The 24,103-nt window shown below is 46.9% G+C and overlaps 1 protein-coding gene across 1 annotated transcript in view; it reads right to left on the bottom strand.

The window, feature by feature from the left end:
* Positions 1–24,103, bottom strand: part of LOC147122374 (mitoguardin 1-like) — a 59,129-nt gene that overhangs the window by 26,245 nt on the left and 8,781 nt on the right. The window contains exons 3-4 of the mRNA XM_085983487.1: positions 20,527–20,643; positions 19,184–19,341 (exon numbers count right to left, since the gene is read on the bottom strand). Of these exons, the coding sequence (XP_085839613.1) occupies positions 19,184–19,341; positions 20,527–20,643 (275 nt within the window). The remainder of the gene's footprint in view (positions 1–19,183; positions 19,342–20,526; positions 20,644–24,103) is intronic.

Below are 24,103 nucleotides of genomic sequence, written 5' to 3' on the forward strand. Positions count from 1 at the left end.
CCTCATCAATCCAACCCCCCAGGAGCAAAAGAAAATAAGCTAAAGAAGGCCACTCCTGATCATTACCCAATGACTCCCGCTGGGAAGTGCAAGTGTGAGGACATCAAGTGAGGACAGGATGGGGCTGGACGATGATGAATTACCACTGAAGAAGACTGGCATGAAGAATGGGCACTTGGGGTGAAGGACAGGAGGTGTGCCGGCACCCGTGAAACCCTATCCCAGTACGAGCCCAGCAGCTTCAGGAGAGGGTGAGAAACAGACTGGAGAACAAAAGGTCGGTGTTAGTGGGGTCGTTTTCCAAGTTGGCGTCACTGGCTGGCTACTGCCCGCTGGTGGAGCCTTTTGGAAATTCAGGTGAACACAATGCATGATTTTCTAACTGTTAGGAATATAGGAATTGCTAGATGAAAAAAGACCAAGGTCTATCTTGTTCGCCTTCTACTATCCTAATGGAGGTTTTAAGATGATTAAAGGATTTGATAGGGTTGATAGAGAGAAACTATAGCCGCTGGTGGGGAGAACAAGGAGGCATAACCTTAAAATTAGAGCTAGGCTTTAGTTGTGAAGTCAGGTACATCTTCTTCACACAAAGGGTAGTGAAATCTGGAACTCTGTTCCCTCAAAAAGCTGTTGAGGCTGGGGGTCAATTGAAAATATCAAAACTGAGATTGGTAAGATTTTTGTTAGGCAAGGGTATTAAGGGTTACGAAATCAGGGCGGGTAGATGGAGGTAAGATACAGATCAGCCATGATCTAATTGTATGGCGGAGCAGGCTCGAGAGGCTGACTAGCCTACTCCTGTTCCTATGTTCCATCCTGGCAGTGGCATGATACAATGATAATGGAGTTATTGACTAATCGTAGCAATCAATCTCTATCAATTAGTCTACAACAGACCCAGACATGAGGTGAGGAAAACCCCCAATGGTGGAGAGCTTTGGGAACCATAGGTCCAATGTCATCTGTTCCTCCCAAGCACGCTACGCTTACCACATGTCATGATTCAAATTACTCTATCTCAAAATGTTATTTTCTGAAAGATAAGGTCGGAATATTAAGTGCAACGCGTACCTGAAATTCTGAGGTGCATTTCCCGTAGAAGCGATTGCCTCCCAGGAGCATAAAGGAGCCCGGTGCCAGGGTTAAGGACATCTCCTCTGGGCTGGAGAGAAACTTGGAGTGGGAGGGGGAGGATCCAGTTGTCGTGGTCCATGTTGGTACCAACGACATAGATAGGACAAGGAAAGAGGTTCTGCTGAGGGAGTATGAGCAGCTAGGGGCCAAATTAAAAAACAGAACCACAAGGGTAATAATCTCTGGATTACTACCTGAGCCACGAGCAAATTTGGCTAGGGTAAATAAAATCAGAGAGTTAAATGCGTGGCTCAAAGACTGGTGTGGGAGAAATGGGTTTTGCTTCTTGGGACATTGGCACCAGTACTGGGATAGGAGAGAGCTGTTCCGTTGGGACGGACTTCACTTGGCCAGTGCTGGGACTAGAATCCTGGCAAATCGAATAACTAGGGCTGTAGAGAGGGCTTTAAACTAATTAGTGGGGGGGAGGTTTCAAGAGAGCGAAAAATAAAAATGTCAGCGGAGAAAGCAATCGAGCAAGGTAGCAGCGGGGGAATTAAAAACCAGAGCGTGTCAGGAAGGGACAGAATGTATAAAGATAAAGGTAAAATAGTAAAGGGGGTAAAAGCAGGAATAAATTGTCACAAAACATATTTAAAAGTTCTTTATCTGAATGCACGCAGCATTCATAAAAAAATAGACGAGTTGACGGTACAAATAACTACACATGGGTATGATCTGGTGGCCATTACAGAAACATGGCTGTAAGGTGACCATGACTGGGAACTAAATATCCAGGGGTATTTGACAATTAGGAAGGACAGACAGGAAGGAAAGGGAGGTGGGGTGGCTATGTTAATAAAGGATGGAATCGCTGCAATAGTGAGAAATGATATTGGGTCAAAGGATCAGGATAGTGAAACAGTTTGGGTGGAGATAAGGAATAATAAGGGGAAAAAGTCACCAGTGGGCGTAGTCTATAGGGCTCCTAACAGTTGCAACTCTGTTGGTTGGAGTATAAATCAGGAAATAGTTGGGGCTTGTAATAAGGGAACAGCTATAATCATGGGGGATTTTAACTTTCATATTGACTGGACAAATCAAATTGGGCAGGGCAGCCTTGAGGAAGAGTTCATAGAGTGCATTAGGGACGGGTTCCTTGAGCAGTATGTTACTGAACCAACCAGGGGGCAGGCAATCTTAGATCTGGTCCTGTGTAATGAGACAGGATTAATAAAAAATGTCGTAGTAAAGGATCCCCTTGGAATGAGTGACCATAACATGGTTGAATTCCAAATTCAGTTGGAGGGTGAGAGAGTTGGATCTCAAACCAGCATACTAAGCTTAAATAAAGGAGACTATGAAGGTATGAGAGCAGAGTTGACTAAAGTGGACTGGGAAAATAGATTAACGTGTAAGACGGTACATGAGCAGTGGTGTACATTCAAGGAGATATTTCACAACTTTCAAGAAAAATATATTCCACTGAGGAAAAAGGGGCGTAAAAGAAAAGACAGCCATCCGTGGCTAAGTAAAGTAATACAGGTAGACTACCTTTTATCCGAACTTCCGAAAACCGAAACCCTCTAAAAACCGAAGGTTTTTTCGTTCAGCGTAAGTCGTGCGCACGACATGACCAGAGTGGCGCACGACTTACGCTGAGCAGAGGGTCAGCGTAAGTCATGCGCACGACCCCGACCCCCGCCGACGACCCCCCGCGGACCCCGACTCCCGCCGACCCCGACTCCCGCCGACCCCCCCCCGACCCCCCCCACGGCCCCCCCTCCGACCCCCACCGCCGACCCCGACCCCCCGCCGACCCCCCCGCGGACCCCCGCCGACCCTGACCTCCGCCGACCCACCCCCGACAAATTTCCCAGTCTTATAAAATACCTTCCGAAATCCGAAATTTTCCGAAAACCGAAACACGGCTGGTCCCGAGGTTTTCGGATAAAGGATAGTTTACCTGTAAAGGATAGTATCCGACTGAAAACAAGGGCATATAAAGTAGCCAAACCTAGTGGGAGGATAGAAGATTGGGAAGCATTTAAAAGCCATCAAAGAATAACTAAAAGATTAATTAAGAAAGGGAAGATAGATTATGAAAGTAAACTAGCAAAAAATATAAAAACAGATAGCAAGAGTTTCTACAGTTATATAAAAAGAAAAAGGGTGGCTAAAGTGAATGTTGGTCCCTTAGAGGACGAGACCGGGAAATTAGTGGTGGGGAACATGGAGATGGCAAAAACACTGAACAAATATTTTGTATCAGTCTTTACAGTAGAGGACACTAAAAATATCCCAACACTGGACAAACAGGGGGCTATAGGGAGGGAGGAGCTAAACACGATTAAAATCACTAAGGAGGTGGTACTCGGTAAGATAATGGGACTAAAGGCGAATAAATCCCCTGGACCTGATGGCTTACATCCTAGGGTCTTGAGAGAAGTAGCGGTAGGGATTGCGGATGCATTGGTGGTAATTTTCCAAAACTCCCTGGATTCAGGAAAGGTCCCAGCAGATTGGAAAACTGCTAATGTAATGCCCTTATTTAAAAAGGGAGGTAGACAAAAGGCTGGAAACTATAGACCAGTTAGCCTAACATCTGTGGTTGGTAAAATGTTGGAGTCCATTATTAAGGAAGCAGTAACAGGACATTTGGATAAGCATAATTTAATCGGACAGAGTCAGCATGGTTTTATGAAGGGGAAGTCATGTTTGACAAATTTGCTCGAATTCTTTGAGGACGTAACAAACAGGGTGGATAAAGGGGAACCAGTGGATGTTTTTTTTATTCATTGATGGGATGTGGGCATCGCTGGCTAGGCCTGCATTTAGTGCCCATCCCAAATTGCCCTTGAGAAGATGGTGGTGAGCCGCCTTCTTGAACCGCTGCAGTCCATATGGTGTAGGTACACCCACAATGCTGTTAGGAAGGGAGTTCCAGGATTTTGGCCCAACGACAGTGAAGGAACGGCGATACAGGTCCAAGTCAGGGTGGTGTGTGGCTTAGAGGGGAACTTGTAGGTGGTGATGTTCCCATGCATCTGCTGCCCTTGTCCTTCTAAGTGGTAGAGGTCGCGGGTTTGGAAGGTGCTGTTGAAGGAGCTTTGGCGAGTTGCTGCAGTGCATCTTGTAGATGGTACACACTGCAGCGACAGTGCGCCGGTGGTGGAGGGAGTGAATGTTGAAGGTGGTGGATGGAGTGCCAATCAAGCGGGCTGCTTTATCGTGAATGGTGTCGAGCTTCTTGAGTGTTCTTGGAGCTGCACTCATCCAGGCAAGTGGAGAGTATTCCATCACACTCCTGACTTGTGCCTTGTAGATGGTGGAAAGGCTTTGGGGAGTCAGGAGGTGAGACACTCGCCGCAGAATTCCCAGCCTCTGGCCTGCTCTTGTAGCCACAGTATTTATATGGCTGGTCCAGTTCAGTTTCTGGTCAATGGTAACCCCCAGGATGTTGATAGTTGGGGATTCAGCGATGGTAATGCCATTGAATGTCAAGGGGAGATGGTTAGAGTCTCGCTTGTTGGAGATGGTCATTGCCTGGCACTTGTGTGGTGCGAATGTTACTTGCCACTTGTCAGCCCAAGTCTGAATGTTGTCCAGTGGATGTGGTGTATTTGGACTTCCAAAAGGCATTTGACAAGGTGCCACACAAAAGATTACTGCACAAGATAAAACATCACGGGATTGGGGGTAATATACTGGCATGGGTGGAAGATTGGCTATCTAACAGAAAACAGAGAGTTGGGATAAATGGTTCATTCTCGGGTTGGCAATCAGTAACTAGTGGTGTTCCGCAGGGGTCAGTGCTGGGACCCCAACTCTTTACAATCTATATTAACGATTTGGAGGAAGGGACCAAGTGCAACATATCCAAGTTTGCCGACGATACAAAGATGGGAGGGAAAGCAGTGAGTGAGGAGGACATAGAAAACCTGCAGAAGGACATAGACAAGCTAAGTGAGTGGGCAGAAATTTGGCAGATGGAATATAATGGCCCTGAAATTAGGATCGGGGGCTTGCCGCGCGTGCAAGCCCCCGATGTGCACTCACCCTGCGCGCCGACATCTGAAGCCCGGGCCTGCTTGCATTTCCTGTCACAGGCCCGGTTCAGATGTTGGCGCGCTGTGCTTACCTGATCCAGCGGCGTAGTTAGTGCGATGTGCCGGCTGGGATCAGGTGAGCACTGTGCAGCCAATCAGGGGAGGGGAAACTCATTCATGACTTTGACAGTAAGAGCTGTCAAACTCATGAAAAGTATGGGCTGCCAAAACACTACTTTAACTTTAAGTAAAATTTTAAAAAAACATCCCACTGATTATATTAACTATAAATAAGTTTAAAAAAATGTTTTAAACAATTAATCAATTTTTTGAAAAAAATAAATTTTTTAAAAATAGGGTCTAAAACTAAACTTACCTTACTGTAAATTCTTTAAAAATAACAAACCTGTGGAAAAAAAAATTCTACATTGTACTAAAGCCCACTTACCTGAAAAACTAAATACTTACGTCTGGTTTTTCCACGCGTAAAGACCGGAGGCCTTTACACGCGGGCAACTCTGAAAAAAAAAGGAATTTCACTGCGCACGCGCTGCCTGTGCAGTCGCGCGCGCTCTGCCTCTTAACCGCTTGGGTCAGAGGACAGGAAATGCTGGTTTTCAGCGCATGCGCTGTGCATGCTGAAAACCGGCAATTCCTCCGGGCACACGCGTGAGTACCCCGTCCGTACTCACGCGTTGTGCCCGGAATTACTGGGCCAATGTTGGAAAGTGTAATGTTATGCACTTTGGCAGAAAAAATCAAAGAGCAAGTTATTATCTAAATGGAGAGAAACTGCAAAGTGCTACAGTACAAAGGGATCTGGGGGTCCTGGTGCATGAAACACAGAAGGTTAGTATGCAGGTACAGCAGGTGATCAGGAAGGCCAATGGAATCTTGGCTTTTATTGCAAGGGGGATGGAGTATAAAAGCAGGGAAGTCTTGCTTCAGTTATACAGGGTACTGGTGAGGCCACACCTGGAATACTGCGTACAATTTTGGTTTCCATGTTTAAGAAGATATACTTGCTCTCGAGGCAGTTCAGAGAAGGTTCACTCGGTTGATTCCGGAGATGAAGGGGTTGACTTATGAGGAAAGGTTGAGTAAGTTGGGCCTCTACTCATTGGAATTCAGAAGAATGAGAGGCGATCTTATCGAAACATATAAGATTGTGAGGGGGCTTGATCGGGTGGATGCGGGGAGGATGTTTCCAATGATGGGAGAGACTAGAACTAGGGGGCATAATCTTAGAATAAGGGGCTGCCCTTTCAAAACTGAGATGAGGAGAAACTTCTTCACTCAGAGGGTAGTAAATCTATGGAATTTGCTACCCCAGAGAGCTGTGGAAGCTGCGACATTAAATAAATTTAAAACGGAGATAGACAGTTTCCTAGCTGATAAGGGAATTAGGGGTTACGGGGAGCGGGCAGGGAAGTGGACGTGAGTCTAGGTTCAGATCAGCCATGACCCTATTGAATGGCAGAGCAGGCCCGAGGGGCCGTATGGCCTACTCCTGCTCCTACTTCTTATGTTCTTATGTAAAGTTGGACAACTGCTCCTCAGTGTCATCCTGCAACCAGTTGATCCAGTGATTTTTTCCAATTGATCACAAAGCAAATTTTTTTGTAATTTGCCACAAGGTGGGCAAGTACACTTTTGCTGGTCTCCCCTCCAAACATCCTATGAAAGGATTAAGTTGTTCATTTGCATGTAGATCCTCCAAGTTAGTTATTGTATTTTTGCAAAACACGAGAGATGGTCCTTTAAATGTAGGTCCTTTTGTATTAATTTTACTCTGACAACCTTTAATATTAAAAAAAATCTGATTACATGGGACTGCTTTGAGGATGGGATGATCAATCACTACATATAGGGATGATGGTCAGTTCTGTGCTTCAGGGACTATGTCGAGGCTGTCCTCTGTGGGCCTGAATGCCATCCAGGAGTTTTAGAAAGTTATGCTAAACCTTTATAAATCACTGGTTAAGACTCAGCTGGGGTATTGTGTCCAATTTTAGGCACCACACTTTAGGAAGAATGTCAAGGCTTTGGCGAGGATGCAGAGGCGATTTACCAGGGGGAAGAGGAACTTCAGTTATATGGAGAGACTAGAGAAGCTGGTGTTCTTCTTAGAGCAGAGGCTAAGGGGAAATTTAACAGAGGTGTTCAACATGTTGAAAGTTTTGATAGAGCAGATACCATCTACAAGGCACAAGTCAGGAGTGTGATGGAATACTCTCCACTTGCCTGGATGAGTGCAGCTCCAACCACACTCAAGAAGCTCGACACCATCCAGAACAAAGCAGCCTGCTTGATTGGCACCCCATCCACCACCTTAAGCATTCACTCCCTCCGCCACCTGCACACCGTGGCTGCAGTGAGTACCATCAACAAGATGCACTGTAGCAACTCGCCAAGGCTTCTTCGACAGCACCTCCCAAACCCGTGACCTCTACCACCTAGAAGGACAAGGGCAGAAGGCACATGGGAACACCACCACCTGCAAGTTCCCCTCCAAGTCACACACCATCCGGACTCAGAAGTATATCACCATTCCTTCATCATCGCTGGGTCAAAATCCTGGAACTCCCCCCCTAACAGCACTGTGGGAGTACCTTCAGGAATGTTCTCGCTCAGGCCAACATCCCCAGCATCGAAGCTTTGACCACGCTCGATCAGCTCCGATGGACAGACCACATCACCCACATGCCTGATACGAGACTCCCAAAACAAGCGCTCTACTCGGAGCTCCGGCATGGCAAGAGAGCCCCAGGTGGGCAGAGGAAACGCTTCAAGGACACCCTCAAAGCCTCCTTGAAAAAGTGCAAAATCCCCAACACCTGGGAATCCCTGGCCCAAGACCGCACAAAGTGGAGGAGAAGCATCCGGGAAGGCACCGAACACCTCGAGTCTCTTCGCCGGGAGCAAGCGGAAGCCAAGCGCAAACAGCGGAAGGCGCGCATGTCAACCCAAGCACCCCACCCACACCCGCCCCTTCAACCACCGTCTGCCTCACCTGTGACAGAGACTGTAGGTCCCAGATTAGACTCATCAGTCACCTGAGATCTCATTTTTAGTGTGGAAGCAAGTCATCCTCGGTTCCGAGGGACTGCCTAAGAAGAAGAAGAGTACCTTCACCTCACGGACTGCAGCGATTCAAGGAGGTGGTTCACCACCACCTTCTCAAGGGCAATTAGAGATGGTTTTAGCAGGCCAAAAAGTGGATAAATCCCCAGGCCCGGACGAGATGTATCCCAGGCTGTTGTGTGAGGCAAAGGAGGAGATTGCAGGGGCTCTGACACAAATTTTCAGAACCTCTCTGGCCACAGGGGATGTACCAGAGGACTGGAGAACAGCTAACGTAGTACCATTATTCCAGAAGGGTAGCAGGGATAAACCAGGGAATTACAGGCCAGTGAGCCTAACATCTGTGGTAGGGAAATTATTGGAAAAAATTCTGAGGGACAAAATTAGTCTCCACTTGGAGAGGCAAGGATTAATCGGGGATAGTCAGCATGGCTTTGTCAAGGGTAAATCATGTCTGACCAATCTGATTGAATTTTTCGAGGGGGTGACTAGGTGTGTGGATGAGGGAAATGCTGTGGATGTGGTTTACATGGATTTCAGTAAAGCTTTTGACAAAGTCCCGCATAGGAGACTGGTCAAGAAGGTAAGAGCCCATGGGATCCAGGGTGCCTTGGCGCGTTGGATCCTAAACTGGCTGAGTGGCAGGAGGCAGAGGGTGATGGTCGAAGGTTGCTTTTGTGACTGGAAGCCTGTGTCCAGTGGGGTACCTCAGGGATCGGTGCTGGGACCCTTGCTGTTTGTGATCTACATAAATGATTTGGATGAGAATGTAAAAGGTATGATCAGTAAGTTTGCAGATGACACGAAAATTGGTGGGGTGGTAAATTGCGAGGAGGAAAGCCTCAGGCTACAGGATGATATAAACAGGTTGGTCAGATGGGCGGAAAAGTGGCAAATGGAATTTAACCCTGAAAAGTGCGAGGTGATGCATTTTGGACGGACAAATAAGGCAAGGGAATACACAATGAGTGGTAGGACCCTAGGAAGTACAGAGGGTCAGAGGGACCTTGGTGTACATGTACATAGATCCCTGAAGGCAGCGGAACAGGTAGATAAGATGGTTAAAAAGGCATATGGGATACTTGCCTTCATTAGCCGAGGCATAGAATATAAGAGCAGGGAGGTTATGATGGAGCTGTACAAAACGCTGGTGAGGCCACAGCTGGAGTACTGTGTGCAGTTCTGGTCGCCTCACTATAGGAAGATTGCGATTGCTTTGGAGAGGGTGCAGAGAAGATTCACCAGGATGTTACCTGGGATGGAGCGCCTCAGCTATGAAGAAAGACTAAACAGGCTGGGGTTGTTTTCCTTGGAGCAAAGAAGGCTGAGGGGGGACCTGATTGAGGTGTACAAAATGATGAGGGGCATAGATAGGGTAGATAAAGAGGAACTTTTCCCCTTAGTAGGGGGGGTCAATAACAAGGGGGCATAGATTCAAGGTAAGGGGCAGGAGGTTTGGAGGGGATTTGAGGAGGAACTTTTTCACCCAGAGGGTGGTTGGAATCTGGAACTCACTGCCTGAAAGGGTGGTAGAGGCAGGAACCCTCATAACATTCAAGAAGCATTTGGATGAGCACTTGAAATGCCATTGCATACAAGGCTATGGACCAAATGCTGGAAAATGGGATTAGACTGGACAGGGATTGATGGTCGGCGCAGACACGATGGGCCGAAGGGCCTCTTTCTGTGCTGTATAACGCTATGACTATGACGCTATGAATAAATGCTGGCTTTGTCAGGGACGCCCACATTCCATGAATGAATAAATTATAAAAAATATCGGGTGAAACTGTTTCCACTGGCAGGAGGGTCGGTAACCAGAAGACACAGATTTAAGGTAATTGATAAAAAAAACCAGAGGGGAGAAGAGGAGAAATGTTTTTATGCAGCGAGTTATTATGATCTGGAATGCACTGCCTGAAAGGATGGTGGAAGCAGAATCAATAGTGACTTTCACAAGGGAATTGGATATATGCTTGAAAAGCAAAAATTTGCAGCACTATGGAAAAGAGCAGGGGAGTGGGACTAATTGGACGGCTCTTTCAAAAACCCGGCACAGGCACGATGGGCCGAATGGCCTCCATTTCACAGAATCACAGAATCACAGAAACCCCACAGTGCATTTCCGTGGATGGTAGAACGAGTTAACAAGGTTGACCAGTGCCAATGATCGGGCAGACTGTACATTGTCTGCGGAAGGAGCAGGCTTGATTGTTAATGTGTTTAAAGCATTAGTGTCTGTTTAGTCTGTTAAAGTCGTTTCAGTTTGTAAACCATTGATTCCCACATTGTTCTTCAAGTGCCTACACAATTCAATGTATGTTTATTTTAAAAAGTGCTTTGAAGTTTTGGCTCTCTGAATCACAGATGAGGATGGCCATTCGGCCCATCTTAATTCATCCATCCGGTAGCATCTAATTGTTCCTTAAAAAATTCCAGGGTTTTTTGCCTCCACTACTCTATCTGGAAAGTTTATTCCACGTTTGATCACAATATGTGAAGAAGTAAATCCTTGATATCTGTCCTAAAAGTACCCTTCTCTAGTTTGAACCCGTGCCCCCCTAATTCTACTCTCGCAATTTAATGCAAAGTAATATTCTGGGTTAACTTTTTCAATACCCTTAATAATTGTATATGCCTCAGTAAGATCACGTCTCAAGATGCTTTCTTTCTAGACTGTAAAGCCCAAGTTTCTCCATAACCCAAAACCCTGACATTGGCGATCGGCCTCGGACTTTTTTTTGCGCTGCCTCCAGCATTTAAATATCTCTCTTGTATCTTGGTGATCGGAACAGGACACAGTACTCACGGTGTGGTCTGGCCAGAGCGCAAGAAAGTTTGATCATTACTCCCTCTGACTTGAGATTCCATTGTTTTTGTTCAACATCCTATTGGCTTTGCTGAGTGCTGCTCTGTATTGGTTGGACATGATGAGCGTCAAGTCTACTACGACTCCTAGGTCTCTTTCAGCTTCATCCGTAGCTGTTTCAATGCCATTCATGGAGACCGCACGTTGATTTTTCCTTCTTCTGTGTAACACTTTACATTTGTCTGCATTAAATTTTATCTCCCATTGTTCTGCCTACTTACATACCTTGTCCAACTCGTTTGGTAATTTCTGAGCTGCCTCTCCTAGTTCAGCATCATCTGCAAATTTGACCACTTTGCATTGTGTTTCTGAATTTAAATAAATTAGAAACAGTGGTGGCCCCTCCAGCTCCAAGCCCTGCGATACCCCCACTCAGTACTTCTCCCCTACCCTACCATCACTCCTCTACAAAGTACAGTACTTGCTGTTTCCTACCCTTTAACCAGTTTCTTATCCATTCCTAACCTGAATCCCCAAAGCTTTGAGTTTAACTAAGTCTTTCATATGGAACTTTTTCAAAATCCTTCTGGATGTTGGGCTTCCTACAGTCCAGCTGGGTTGTCACTTCCTCAGAGAAGACGAGGATGTTGGTCAGGCAGGATCTTCACCTGAATCCAGGTTGACTGCTGTTTACATGGTTATTGTTGTGCAGGTCATCATTGAGTTTACTCCTGGTAATTGATTCCATTACTTTAACATGGAAGACATCTATAAGGGTCTATAGTTGCCTGTGTCTGTTCTGTCCCCCTTTATTAAATATGGGTACCACATGAACTCATAAAGTGTTTGAAAGAATTTGCATTTATATAGCTTCTTTCACAACCTCAGGACGTCCCGAAGCGCTTTACAGCCAATGAAGTACTTTTGAAGTGTAGTCACTGTTGTAAAGTAGGGAAACGCGGCAGCCAATCTGCTCACAGCAAGCGCCCACAAACAGCAATGACCAGATAATCTGTTTTTGAGTGATGCTGGTTGAGGGCCAGGACACTGGGAACTCCCCAGCTCTTCTTTTAATAGTGCCCTGCGATCTTTTACATTCGTCTGAGAGGGCTGACATTTCATCCAAAAGACGGCACACCTGACAGTGCGGCACTCCCTCAGTACTGCACTGGAGTGTCGGCCTAGATTTTGTGCTCAAGTCTTTGGAGTGGGACTTGAACCCACAGCCTTCACAGAATCACCACAGTGCAGATAGAGGCCATTTCGACCCATCGAGCCTGCACCGACACATATCCCACCCTATCCCTGTAACCCCACATATTTAATCCCCTAACACTAAGGGTCAATTTTTTTTTTATCATAGCCAAATCAACCTAACCCGCACATCTTTGGACTGTGGGAGGAAACCGGAGCACCCGGAGGAAACCCACACAGACACAGGGAGAATGTGCAAACTCCACACAGACAGTCGCCCGAGGCCAGATTTGAACCCGGGTCCCTGGCGCTGTGAGGCAACAGTGCTAACCACTATGCCACCGTGCCCCCCTCTGACTCACTGAGCCACAGTGGGCACAGCGCTGTTTGTACAGAATTTCTCCATCTGCTAGTTTGTGAGAACTATTTACTGGTTTGCTTTAAACAACTTAGCCTCTCCGTTAAAATATTGCACAGAAGAATTTCATGTCAACGCGTTGAATGATCATGTGGTAATCGTCAGAGCTGAATTTTAAGGCTAAGGTGACCCAGTATCAGTACTTACAACAGAGTGCTTGGATCCCAACACTGAGATGTGAGTCAGGATAAGATGTTAGAACTTGGCTAGTCTCAACATAATTACTTTAGCACTTCTTCGCACAAAGGGTAGTGGAAATCTGGAACTCTTCCCCCCAAACAACTGTTGCAGCTAGGGGGGTCAATTGAAAATTTCAAAACTGAGACTGACAGGTTTTTGTTAGTCAAGGTTATTAAGGGATATGGAACCAAGGCAGGTAAATGGAGCTAAGATACAGATCAGCCGTGATCTAATTGAATAGCGGAACAGGCTCGAGGAGCTGAATGGCCTACCCCTGTTCCTATGTAACTCCCTCTCAACTTTCTCTTCTCAAGAGAGTAAAATCCCAGGCTGGACAATCTCTCCTCGTAACTCAGTTATTGTACAAAGTTTGCTCAGTGCACTCGGTGGTTGACAATGTAGTGCCCTTGAAGTGGATCTTGTCCTCATTATGTTTTGGTTGACACAAGAATCATCAGGTTGGGGAAGCCCATGTTTCAGGACCTGACTGGGACCTGATCAAAGAACAGAAACTCCAGCATGGAGTTTCCTGTGCAGTTGAGGTATTTCTGGAGCTGGATAATCCAAAAATTCCATGGCCCATGTCATCTCACACAACAGATCCCGCACTCCCATTAACACCCGCCAATCCCCATCCCCTTGCCCTGTTTTTGTTAATCGCTACTGACTCTGTGTTCCTCAGCATTCCAAGGTCTTTCTCTTCATTTCCAAGTCTGTCCACAGCCTCACCTCTCTCTAGCTAAAGGATCTCCTCCAACCCTATGTTCCAGTAACCTCTTCTTTACTGCCTCTTCCCTGCACCCTTTACTATCGGTCACTATGCCAGTGCCCTCTGAAACTCTCTCCCTAAACCACTCAGCCTTGCTGTTTCTCTCTGTTCCTTCAAAAACATTGTCAAAACTTATCTTTTTGACTGTGTACCACCTCCACCCAACACCCCCCCCCATCGCATGTCCCTGCTCAGTGTTGTCGTATCATAGAATCTTACAGCACAGAAGGAGGCCATTCGACCCATTGTGCCCATGCCAGCTCTTTGAAAAAGCTATTCCATTATTTCCACATCCCCCTGCTCTTTCCCCATAGCCTTGCAAAATTTTCCTTTTCAAGTATATATCCAATTCCCTTTTGAAAGTTACTATTGAATCTGCTTCCACTGCCCTTTCAGGCAGTGCATTCCAGATCATCTCCTCATCTCCCCTCTGGTTCTTTTGCTAATTATCTTAAACCTGTGTCGTCTGGTTATCGACCCTCCCTGCAGTGGAAACCGTTTCTCCCTATCTACTCTATCAAAACCCCTCATCATTTTGAATACCTCTGTTAAATCTCCCCTTAACCCTTCGTCGGGACTGTTAGGTTTCGACCTGAAACGTTGACTCTATTTCTCTCTCCACGGATGTTGCCTGGCCTGCTGAGTTTTTCCAGCATTTTCTGTTGTTATTTCTCACCTTAACCTTCCCTGCTCTAAGGAGAACAATCCTAGACTTTCTTCCTGTAAAGTGCTCAAGGTGCGGGCCACTGTCCAAATGCAGGTTGTTATTGTATTTGAAATCATAAACAAAAGTGCACACATTAAGTCAATAAAGCAACGGAGAGCAGTTTGTTTTTAAAGTGCTTTACTTGCTGAAGACGTTCATCAACTCATCGTGCTCGTTAACAAACCAGCGGCGATCACAAGGAACTTTTGCGACAGAAGTATTTTAAAAAAAACAAGATAATACACGGACGTTTTGCGAGACTCTGTTATGGACCCACAAAGTATAAGGCAACTTTTACTAATTGGTTAATTGCCCTAAAATGCCACGTACAGGTGCTTTTAAGGAGTTATCATAGTACATTCACAGCAATACTTCCAGGGAGGGGTTAACGCTGGCAAATGCAGAATTCAAGTAACCGTTTTAAGAGTGAATCTGTAGTCATGTGCTTTTTAGTGCTCAATAGAGAAGTGCTCAGGTGAGGTGCTGCGGAAGAATCTATATACAGTATATATATATATTTAGAGATAGAGATACAGATACATAAATATGTACACAGTCACATTATGGACCATAGAAAAGCAGACAATATTAAGCACATAAGCTGAAGTCCAAAGGCGGAAGTCACACCCCCATCCACATCAGTGGGGCTGTGGTGGAAAGGGTGGACAGTTTCAAGTTCCTCGGAGTCCACATCACGGAAGACCTCTCCTGGTCCCTCAACACCTCCTCTCTGGTGAAGAAGGCCCAGCAGCGCCTATATTTCCTAAGGAGGCTGAAGGGATGTAATCTGTCACCCCTGATCCTCTCTAACTTTTACCGCTGCACTATAGAGAGCATCCTGACAAACTGTATCACAGTATGATATGGCAGCTGTAGCTACTATGACCGGAAAGCCCTGCAGCGGGTCGTCAAAACTGCCCAACGCATTACCGGCACCCGGCTACCGACCATAGAGCACATATACCATAAACGCTGTCTATGGAGGTCACGGTCCATCATCAAAGACCCTACCCACCCCAGCCACAGTCTGTTCGCCCTCCTGCCATCTGGGAGATGCTACAGATGCATTCGCACCCGTACGACCAGATTTAGGAACAGCTTCTTTCCCAGGGCTGTCATCCTACTGAACTCCACAAATAAACTCTAAAGCCTGCACATCTGCCAATGCACTTTATTATGGTTATATTTATGTTAATATACTACAAGCCAAATGTATGTTGAATGTTTAAATGTCTTAATCCAAATGTACACTCTCGGGAGCCGCAAGCCTACATTTCGTTGTACTGCACTTGTGCACTAACAATGACATTAAAAGTTGATTTGATTGATTTGATTTTGATTTGAGGTGTCTAGGGTTGCCACCTACTCTGTTTAAGCAGGGGGCCTGTTCACTGAGGGTCATTTCCGACAGGTGGGTAACCTGATGGAGAGGATTGCCCGCCCACTCTGGAACCCGCCTGATTTTCATCCTGTCGGAATCAATGGAACGAAATTCGGGTGGGTTCTACAACGGGCGGACAATCCGCTCTGCCAGGGTACCACCCCAGGCGGTGAAGATGAAAATGAGCCCCACTGAGTGGTGTGCCCAATGAGCATTGGGTGGTCGGAGTCAAATGCGCACCGTACCGCTGATATTTAACACACCGTTAATGTGCTCTTAGTAAATTCCTGCCTCCGTTGTTTTAACGCAGTCGTTAACTACATCGAATTTACAGCACAGTAACAGCCCATTCGGCCCAACTGGTCCGTGCCGGTGTTTATGCTCCACACGAGCCTCCTCCCAGCTCTCTTCATCTCACCCTATCAACATATCCTTCTATTCCTTTCTCCCTCATGTGTTGATCTAGCTTCCCCTTAAATGCATCTATACAAGTTCATTCTAAACGGGTTAACCACTCTGATAAAAGGCACAGACAGGAATTTTACAGAATGCATTAAACAGTGGTATGCAGAGAAGGAAACCTCCACAATACTGATTTATTTCCTGTGTGACGATTGGGAGACGTCTGATATTAAGTTTTTCAATGAATTTTCACCATCAACAAAGCAAACATCAGAACTAAGATATGATTCCATCCCTTCTGCCCTGCACCATCCCACTCTACTCGCTCTACTCGGAGCTCCGGCACGGCAAGAGAGCCCAAGGTGGGCAGAGGAAATGCTTCAAGGACACCCTCAAAGCCTCCTTGAAAAAGTGTAACATCCCCACCGACACCTGGGAATCCCTGGCCCAAGACCGCACAAAGTGGAGGAGAAGCATCCGGGAAGGCGCCGAGCACCTCGAGTCTCTTCGCCGGGAGCAAGCGTAAGCCGAGCGTAAACAGCGGAAGGAGCGCACGTCAACCCAAGCAGCCCACCCACCCGCCCCTTCAACCACCGTCTGCCCCACCTGTGACAGAGACTGTAGGTCCCGCATTGGACTCATCAGTCACCTGCGAACTCATGTTTATTGTGGAAGCAAGTCATCCTCGGTTCCGAGGGACTGCCTAAGAAGAAGAAGATCCCACTTCATACCCCAGCATTACCCCACCTGTGTCACGTCCCATCCCATGCCCCTGCCTCCACCCCATCCCACCCTCTACATTATCACTATTCTACCCCCCTGCCCTGACACTATTCCACCCTTTCCCATCCTCTGCCCTGCCCTTATGCAGCACCCTGGCCCAACCCTAACACACCCTTGCATTGACTGTATCCCACCCTTCCCTGAACCTCCTGCCCTGACACAATCCCACCCCCTTGCCCCAACCTCTGTTCCGTCCTTGTCCCACACCGACTCCCACCCTGCTCTTAACCTGTGCTCTTTGAGATTGGTCAAAGGTGGCAACCCTAACAGTATTCCTGCTGGTCAAACTCATAACCAGAAAGGAATAACAAAGTGGCAGACAATCCAAAGTTTCACAACGTTTCTTGCAGGTAATATAGTTGCAGGAGTATCCCTTGGCCAAATAAAAGGGCAACTGGAATTTCCAAGTTGGCAACCAATTTGGACACAGCCTTACAAAGCAACACAAAGGCCTAGAAATTCATTAAGGCGCTGCCAGCTTTGCGGCCAGTTACCGCCTAAAGAGGGCTTCTGCGCCAAAAATGAGTTTGCGCTGATATTCAGCGCAGCGGTATTGGCGGCGGTAGCCATTAGCGCTGCGCTGGCACCGATGACGTCATCGGTGTGCGCAGTGCCCCGGTTCCGCCCCGATACCGGCCCGACCCCCATATTTAGTTGCGGCCGCCTCTTCCGTAGCGGCCGCAAACAGCGATCAGAAAACGGGGCCGTACTGTAGCCTTAGTGGGGCGCTTTAAGGTGGAGGTGCGGCCGGCCGCTTTTTCGGCGGCCGCCTGCCCGCACCTCCTTCCCCAGCCTCCTCCACCACCCCCCCCGCGGCATTGCCGGCTGCTTTCCGCGAACCCGGCACTTCTCCGTGGTGCCGGGCTCATTTGCCGGCACTATCCAGCGGCGATCTCCCCGTTGCAGGCACCTCCCCCTTAAGAGAAGGAGGAGGCCTGCAGTACCGCAGCCTGCCGCTCCGCAGCGGGTGGCGCAGCGGCGCCTAGAGCGCTGAAATTCAGTTTCAGCGCCCCAAGCGGGGGCGGGCACACCCTGGAATAGCGCCCGGTTCCGACTTGGGGCGCAAAAACTGAATATCTGACGGGCGCAACTGGCTCCGCGCTCAGCGCTAACTTTTGGGCGCACGCCAGCTGGCGGGCCCAAAGTGAATTTCTAGGCCAAAGACTTTAGAAAAATCCTGGATACTTTCCTTTGGAAACCTCCCTGAGTCTATAATTAGTTATAGGCACCGTGCAACATGTCCCGTCTTCTTTGCCCCAGGATAGGTGCTTCTTCGAGGCTTCCCCTGTCGCAGGATGAGAACAAATTTGCTTCACTGTACTCTGTCTGGTTCCCACAACGAAGTGGAACCAAGTCGCAGTGCTGCCTTGCACCTTGAAGTTGTACTGTGTGAAAGCTAGCACGTGAACACTTTATGAGTTTGTATACAATACCCTGTCCACTATTTCACCCAATGCGCTAACCCGTAGCGGACAAAGAATTGCATGCAAAAGGGTTAAGCGAGGGGTGTCCCAGATTTCTGCCCTTGCGGATTGCACAGAGCAAGCCACAGAGCCTTGTGACCCACATAATCTAAATCCAGGCCCCCGATTAATTAATCACGTTGCTGACACCAACAGATCTTGGCATTCTGATTTTGGATTTACCTACTAATGAGAAAGATAGATCCTGCATTTACATAGCGCCTTTTACAACCTCAGGATGTCCCAAAGCGCTTTGCAGCCAATGAAGTACTTTTGAAGTGTGGTAATGGAGGAAACGCGGCAGCCAATTTGCACACAAGGTCCCACAGACAGCAATGAGATACATAACCAGATAATCTGTTTATAGTGATGTTGGTTGAGGGATAAATATTCGCCGGGACACCAGGGATAACATCCCCACACTTCTTCAAAATATTGCCATGGGATCTTTTACATCCACCAGACAGAGCAGACGGGGCCTCGGTTTAACGTCTCAGCCAAAAGACGGCACCTCCGACAGTGCAGCGCTCCCTCAGCACTGCACTGGAGTGTCAGCCTAGAATTATGTGCTCAAAGTCTATGGAGTGCGACTTGAAGCAACACTGCTAAGAAAAGCCCTTTGCAAACGTGCGGACCCACAAAATTCAAACAGGACAAAAGCAGCGAGGAAGAAATTCAACTGAATGGTTAGTGTTTCAAGGACCGCATTGCCAAGGCTTGAGGGCTACAGGTGGCCTATGAGCCGCAGTTTACAGACACCCCTGCGTTAAGCATTTGCATGATAACCTTCGCACAGAGTCAGTTCAAGGTCACGGTTTACTGCGCATGTGCTTGCAAGGGTCCGTTGGGCAGAGGGAGTCCAACGTACCCATTCAGATGCCTCAGGCTGTCTGTTCCAAGGTAAGCCATCAGGAGCTCGGTGCGACGCTGTATCAGGTGTAAGATATCCTCAGCAAGACACTCTGTGCTGGTGTACCTCACCTTTTCGAAATCAAAAATGTCCTTCAGGAAGAAAAGAACTTGTTCCTATAAAAGATATTAAAATATCTCTTAGCTTATTGGCTGTAAAACTTTATTCCAATTACTTTATCAAACAGTTTACAATGAACATGCCATTATCTGTGCTTTCTGCCGGTTTTGGTGATTCAGACGGGTCTTAAAGATCCCATGGTGCTATTCAAAGAAGAGCAAGGAGTTCTCCCAGTGTCCCGGCCAACATTCCCCCTTCAGCCAACACCATCAACAAAAACAGATTAGCTAGTGTAAAATGGCTGTTTATTGGATCTAGTGCAAAAAATTGACTGCATTTCAAGAGGTCCAGGACAGATGCACCAGAATAGGAACAGCAGTAGACTATTCAGCCCCTTGAGCCTGCTCCGCCATTCAATTGGATCATGGCTAATCTGTACCTCAACACCATTTACCCACCTTAGCTCCGCATCCCTTGATGTCCTTACCCGACAAAAATCTAGCAATCTCAGTCTTGAAAGCTCCAATTGTCCACAGCCTTTTGGGGGAGAGAATAGCAGATTTCTACTACCCTTTGTGTGAGAAGGTGCAGCCTGATTTCCCCTCCTAAAAGGCCGAGCTCTAATTTTAAGATTATGCCCCCTCACTCTTGAATCACCCACCAGAGGAAATAGTTTCTCTGTATCTATCCTATCAAATTCTTTTTAACATTTTAAACACCTCGATCAGATCAAAACTCAATCTTCTATGCTCAAGGGAATATTAATCAGGTTTATACAACTCGTCTTCATAATGTAACCCCTCTAAGCCCTGGTGAATCTGTGCTGCATCTCCTCCAAGGCCAATATATCCTTCCTGCGGTGCGGTGCCCAGAACTGAATGCAGTGCTCCAGGTGGGGTCTGGCCAAGGCTCTGTACAACTGAAGCATCACTGCCAGCCCTCGAGATAAAGAGGGCCTTTATCACTCATTCTGATGTACACAAAATCCGCCCCCCTCCACCCTCACCCCACCAAAACAAGTGGCTTGATACACAAGGTCACCAACAAGCGATGTACTTTTAAAGAGAATAGGCGGAACTTTCAAATTCAGTGGTGGAGTGCTTCAATGGAAAGAAAGATTGTGCGGGGTGTGTAACAGGTGGCTGATCCGCTGCTGCCTGCTTTATGCTCCCCCCCTCCCCCCGCTGAAGTTAAAAGCTCTGCCCCCACGTTACAGCCACACAAAAAAAAGACTTGCATACCTTAAAGAAGCAGCACAAATCGTAGAGGGAGTTTCTGGGCCCTAAGAAGCCCCAGGCCAAGACTGGGCTGATGTGCTCGCAAACAGCGTAGAAATGAGCGACGAAGCCATCAGGCACCTGTCACAGTCAAAGCACACAAGAGAGAGCAAGAGAAGTGACCAAGGGTTTTTATCGGAAATACCTGGAGCGCAGGAGCAATACATTTCCCCAACTTCAACCACCAACATTAACACGCGTCAATCACTAATTAAAGGCCAGTACAAAAAGAAAATACCGCAGATGCTGGAAATCTGAAATAAAAACAGAAAATGCTGGAGATACTCAGCAGGTCAGGCAGCATCTGTGAAGAGAGAAACAGAGTTAACGTTTCAGGTCGATGACCTTTCGTCAGAACTGGGTTTTGACGAAAGGTCATCGACCTGAAACATTAATTAAATAAAGGCCTCCTCACTATTACTGAGTTGGATGGTGACTGTCCAACTCATTTCACATACGACTCTTACAGCCAGTTGACAGTGAAAGAAAGAAAGATTTGCATTTATATAGCGACTTTCACGACCACCGGACATCCCAAACCGCTTTACAGCCAATTAAATACTTTTGAAGTGTAGTCACTGTTGTCATGTAGGAAACACGACAGCCAATTTGCACACAGCAAGCTCCCACAAACAGCAATGTGATAATGACCGGATAATCTGTTTTAGTGATGTTGACTGAGAGATAAATATTGGCCAGGACACCGGGGATAACTCCCCTGCTCTTCGAAATAGTGCCATGGGATCATTTATGTCCACCTGAGAGAGCAGACGGGGCCTCGGTTTAACAGCTCATCTGAAAGACAGCACCTCCAACAGTGCAGCACTCCTTCAGTGGTGCACTGGAATGTCAGACCTAGCTTTTTGTGTTCAAGTCTCTGGAGTGGGACTATAAACACACAGAGGCAAGAGTGCTACCCACTGAGCCACAGCTGACTGGAAATATACATCATATCAAGTCTGGACTAGGATTTGAACCCAGATCCTAGAGGTGGAAGCACAGCATCTAACCCACTTCCCCACCCAGTTTTATAGGCTACATTCTCATTTTCCACAGTACCAACCTGTGGCATCTCTCTGCGTGAGATTGCCAATTGAGCACCAATTAATGCTAAATTAGAGGCATTTCTGTGCTGTGGGCCCAAGATCACTAGAAACTGGGATGAGACTGCACAATTCATTATTTTTATTTCACAGAATCTTACAGCACCGAAGGAGGCCATTCAGCCCATTGTGCCTGTGCCGGGTCTCTGAAAGAGCTCTCCAATTAGTCTCACTCCCCCTGCTCTTTCCCCGTGGCCCTGCAATTTTTTTTCCTTTTCAAGTATTTCTCCAATTTCCTTTTGAAAGTTATTATTGAATCTGCTTCCACCGCCCTTTCAGGCAGTGCATTCCAGATCACAACAACTCGCTGCCTAATACATTTTTCTCCTCATCTCCCCTCTGGTTCTTTTGCCGATTATCTTAAATCTGTGTCCTCTGGTTACCGACCCTCCTGCCAGTGGAAACAGTTTCTCTCTATCTACTCTATCGAAACCACTCATAATTTTGAAAACCTCTATTAAATCTCTCGTAACTTTCTCTGCTCAAAAGAGAACAATCCCAGTTTCTGTAGTCTCTCCACACAACTGAAGTCCCTCATCCCTAGTATTAATCAAGTAAATCTCCTCTGCACCCGCTCCATGGCCTCAACATCCAATTGTTCTTGAGCTGTGGATTATACCGGCAGGGCTACATTTATTGACCCTTATTTTAGTCAGGGAAAAGTCAGCATTTAAAGTTGCTTTTTGCTAAATTTGGGGAAATAAAATGTGTCTCTTTCCATTTTCTTACAGCGATACATTTTAAGGAAAGTTGCTACTAAAGAGGTCACTCGCTATAATAAGGCTAGCGATTGTCACAGTGTCACAGCTCGTGATTTATGTAACCTGCCATGACGAAGTTTACTTACTTTAGGAAGGATGCCAAGGCCATGGGCAAGGGTGCAGAAGAGCTTCACAAAGATGATCCCAGGGGATGGGAGGCTTCAGTTATGTGGAGGCACTAGAGCAACTGGGACTCGTTTCAATAGAACAAAGAAGGTTAAGAGGAGATCTGATGAAGGGTTTTGATCAAGTAAATATTTCTATTGGGTCGATGAGTCAATAACTAGAGGCCAAAAATATAAGACTGCAAGCAAAAGGGCGAAGGGAGAGGGTACGATCAGTTTTTTTCCCACACAGGGTTGTTAGGACATGGAATGCCCTGCCAGAAACAGTGGTGGAAGCAGAATCCATAATAGCCTTTAAAAGAGAAGTCGATAAATATTTGATTTTGTTTTTAAAAGGCTATGGGGAAAGGGCAGTGGAATGGGACATGATGTATATCTCTATCAGAGAGCCAGCACAGGCATGATGGGCTGAAGGGAAATGGGTGATATAATGGGACATGGTGTATATCACTATCAGAGTGGCACAGGCGTGATGGGCTGAAGGGAAATGGGTAATATAATGGGACATGGTGTATATCTCTATCAGAGAGCCAGCACAGGCGCGATGGACTGAAGGGAAATGGGTAATATAATGGGACATGGTGTATATCTCTATCAGAGAGCCAGCACAGGCGCGATGGACTGAAGGGAAATGGGTAATATAATGGGACATGGTGTATATCTCTATCAGAGAGCCAGCACAGGCGCGATGGGCTGAAGAGAAATGGGTAATATAATGGGACTAGGTGGATATCTCTATCAGAGTGGCACAGGCGCGATGGACTGAAGGGAAATGGGTAATATAATGGGACATGGTGTATATCTCTATCAGAGAGCCAGCACAGGCGCGATGGGCTGAAGGGAAATGGGTAATATAATGGGACATGGTGTATATCTCTATCAGAGAGCCAGCACAGGCGCGATGGGCTGAAGGGAAATGGGTAATATAATGGGACATGGTGTATATCTCTATCAGAGAGCCAGCACAGGCGCGATGGACTGAAGGGAAATGGGTAATATAATGGGACATGGTGTATATCTCTATCAGCGAGCCAGCACAGGCGCGATGGACTGAAGGGAAATGGGTAATATAATGGGACATGGTGTATATCTCTATCAGAGAGCCAGCACAGGCGCGATGGACTGAAGGGAAATGGGTAATATAATGGGACATGGTGTATATCTCTATCAGAGAGCCAGCACAGGCGCGATGGGCTGAAGGGAAATGGGTAATATAATGGGACATGGTGTATATCTCTATCAGAGAGCCAGCACAGGCGCGATGGACTGAAGGGAAATGGGTAATATAATGGGACATGGTGTATATCTCTATCAGAGAGCCAGCACAGGCGCGATGGACTGAAGGGAAATGGGTAATATAATGGGACATGGTGTATATCTCTATCAGAGAGCCAGCACAGGCGCGATGGGCTGAAGGGAAATGGGTAATATAATGGGACTAGGTGGATATCTCTATCAGAGTGGCACAGGCGCGATGGACTGAAGGGAAATGGGTAATATAATGGGACATGGTGTATATCTCTATCAGAGAGCCAGCACAGGCGCGATGGGC

This window comes from Somniosus microcephalus, chromosome 3 (assembly GCF_052327205.1).
Source record: "Somniosus microcephalus isolate GS21.2 chromosome 3, FLI_Smic_1.0, whole genome shotgun sequence".
Taxonomy (NCBI): domain Eukaryota; kingdom Metazoa; phylum Chordata; class Chondrichthyes; order Squaliformes; family Somniosidae; genus Somniosus; species Somniosus microcephalus.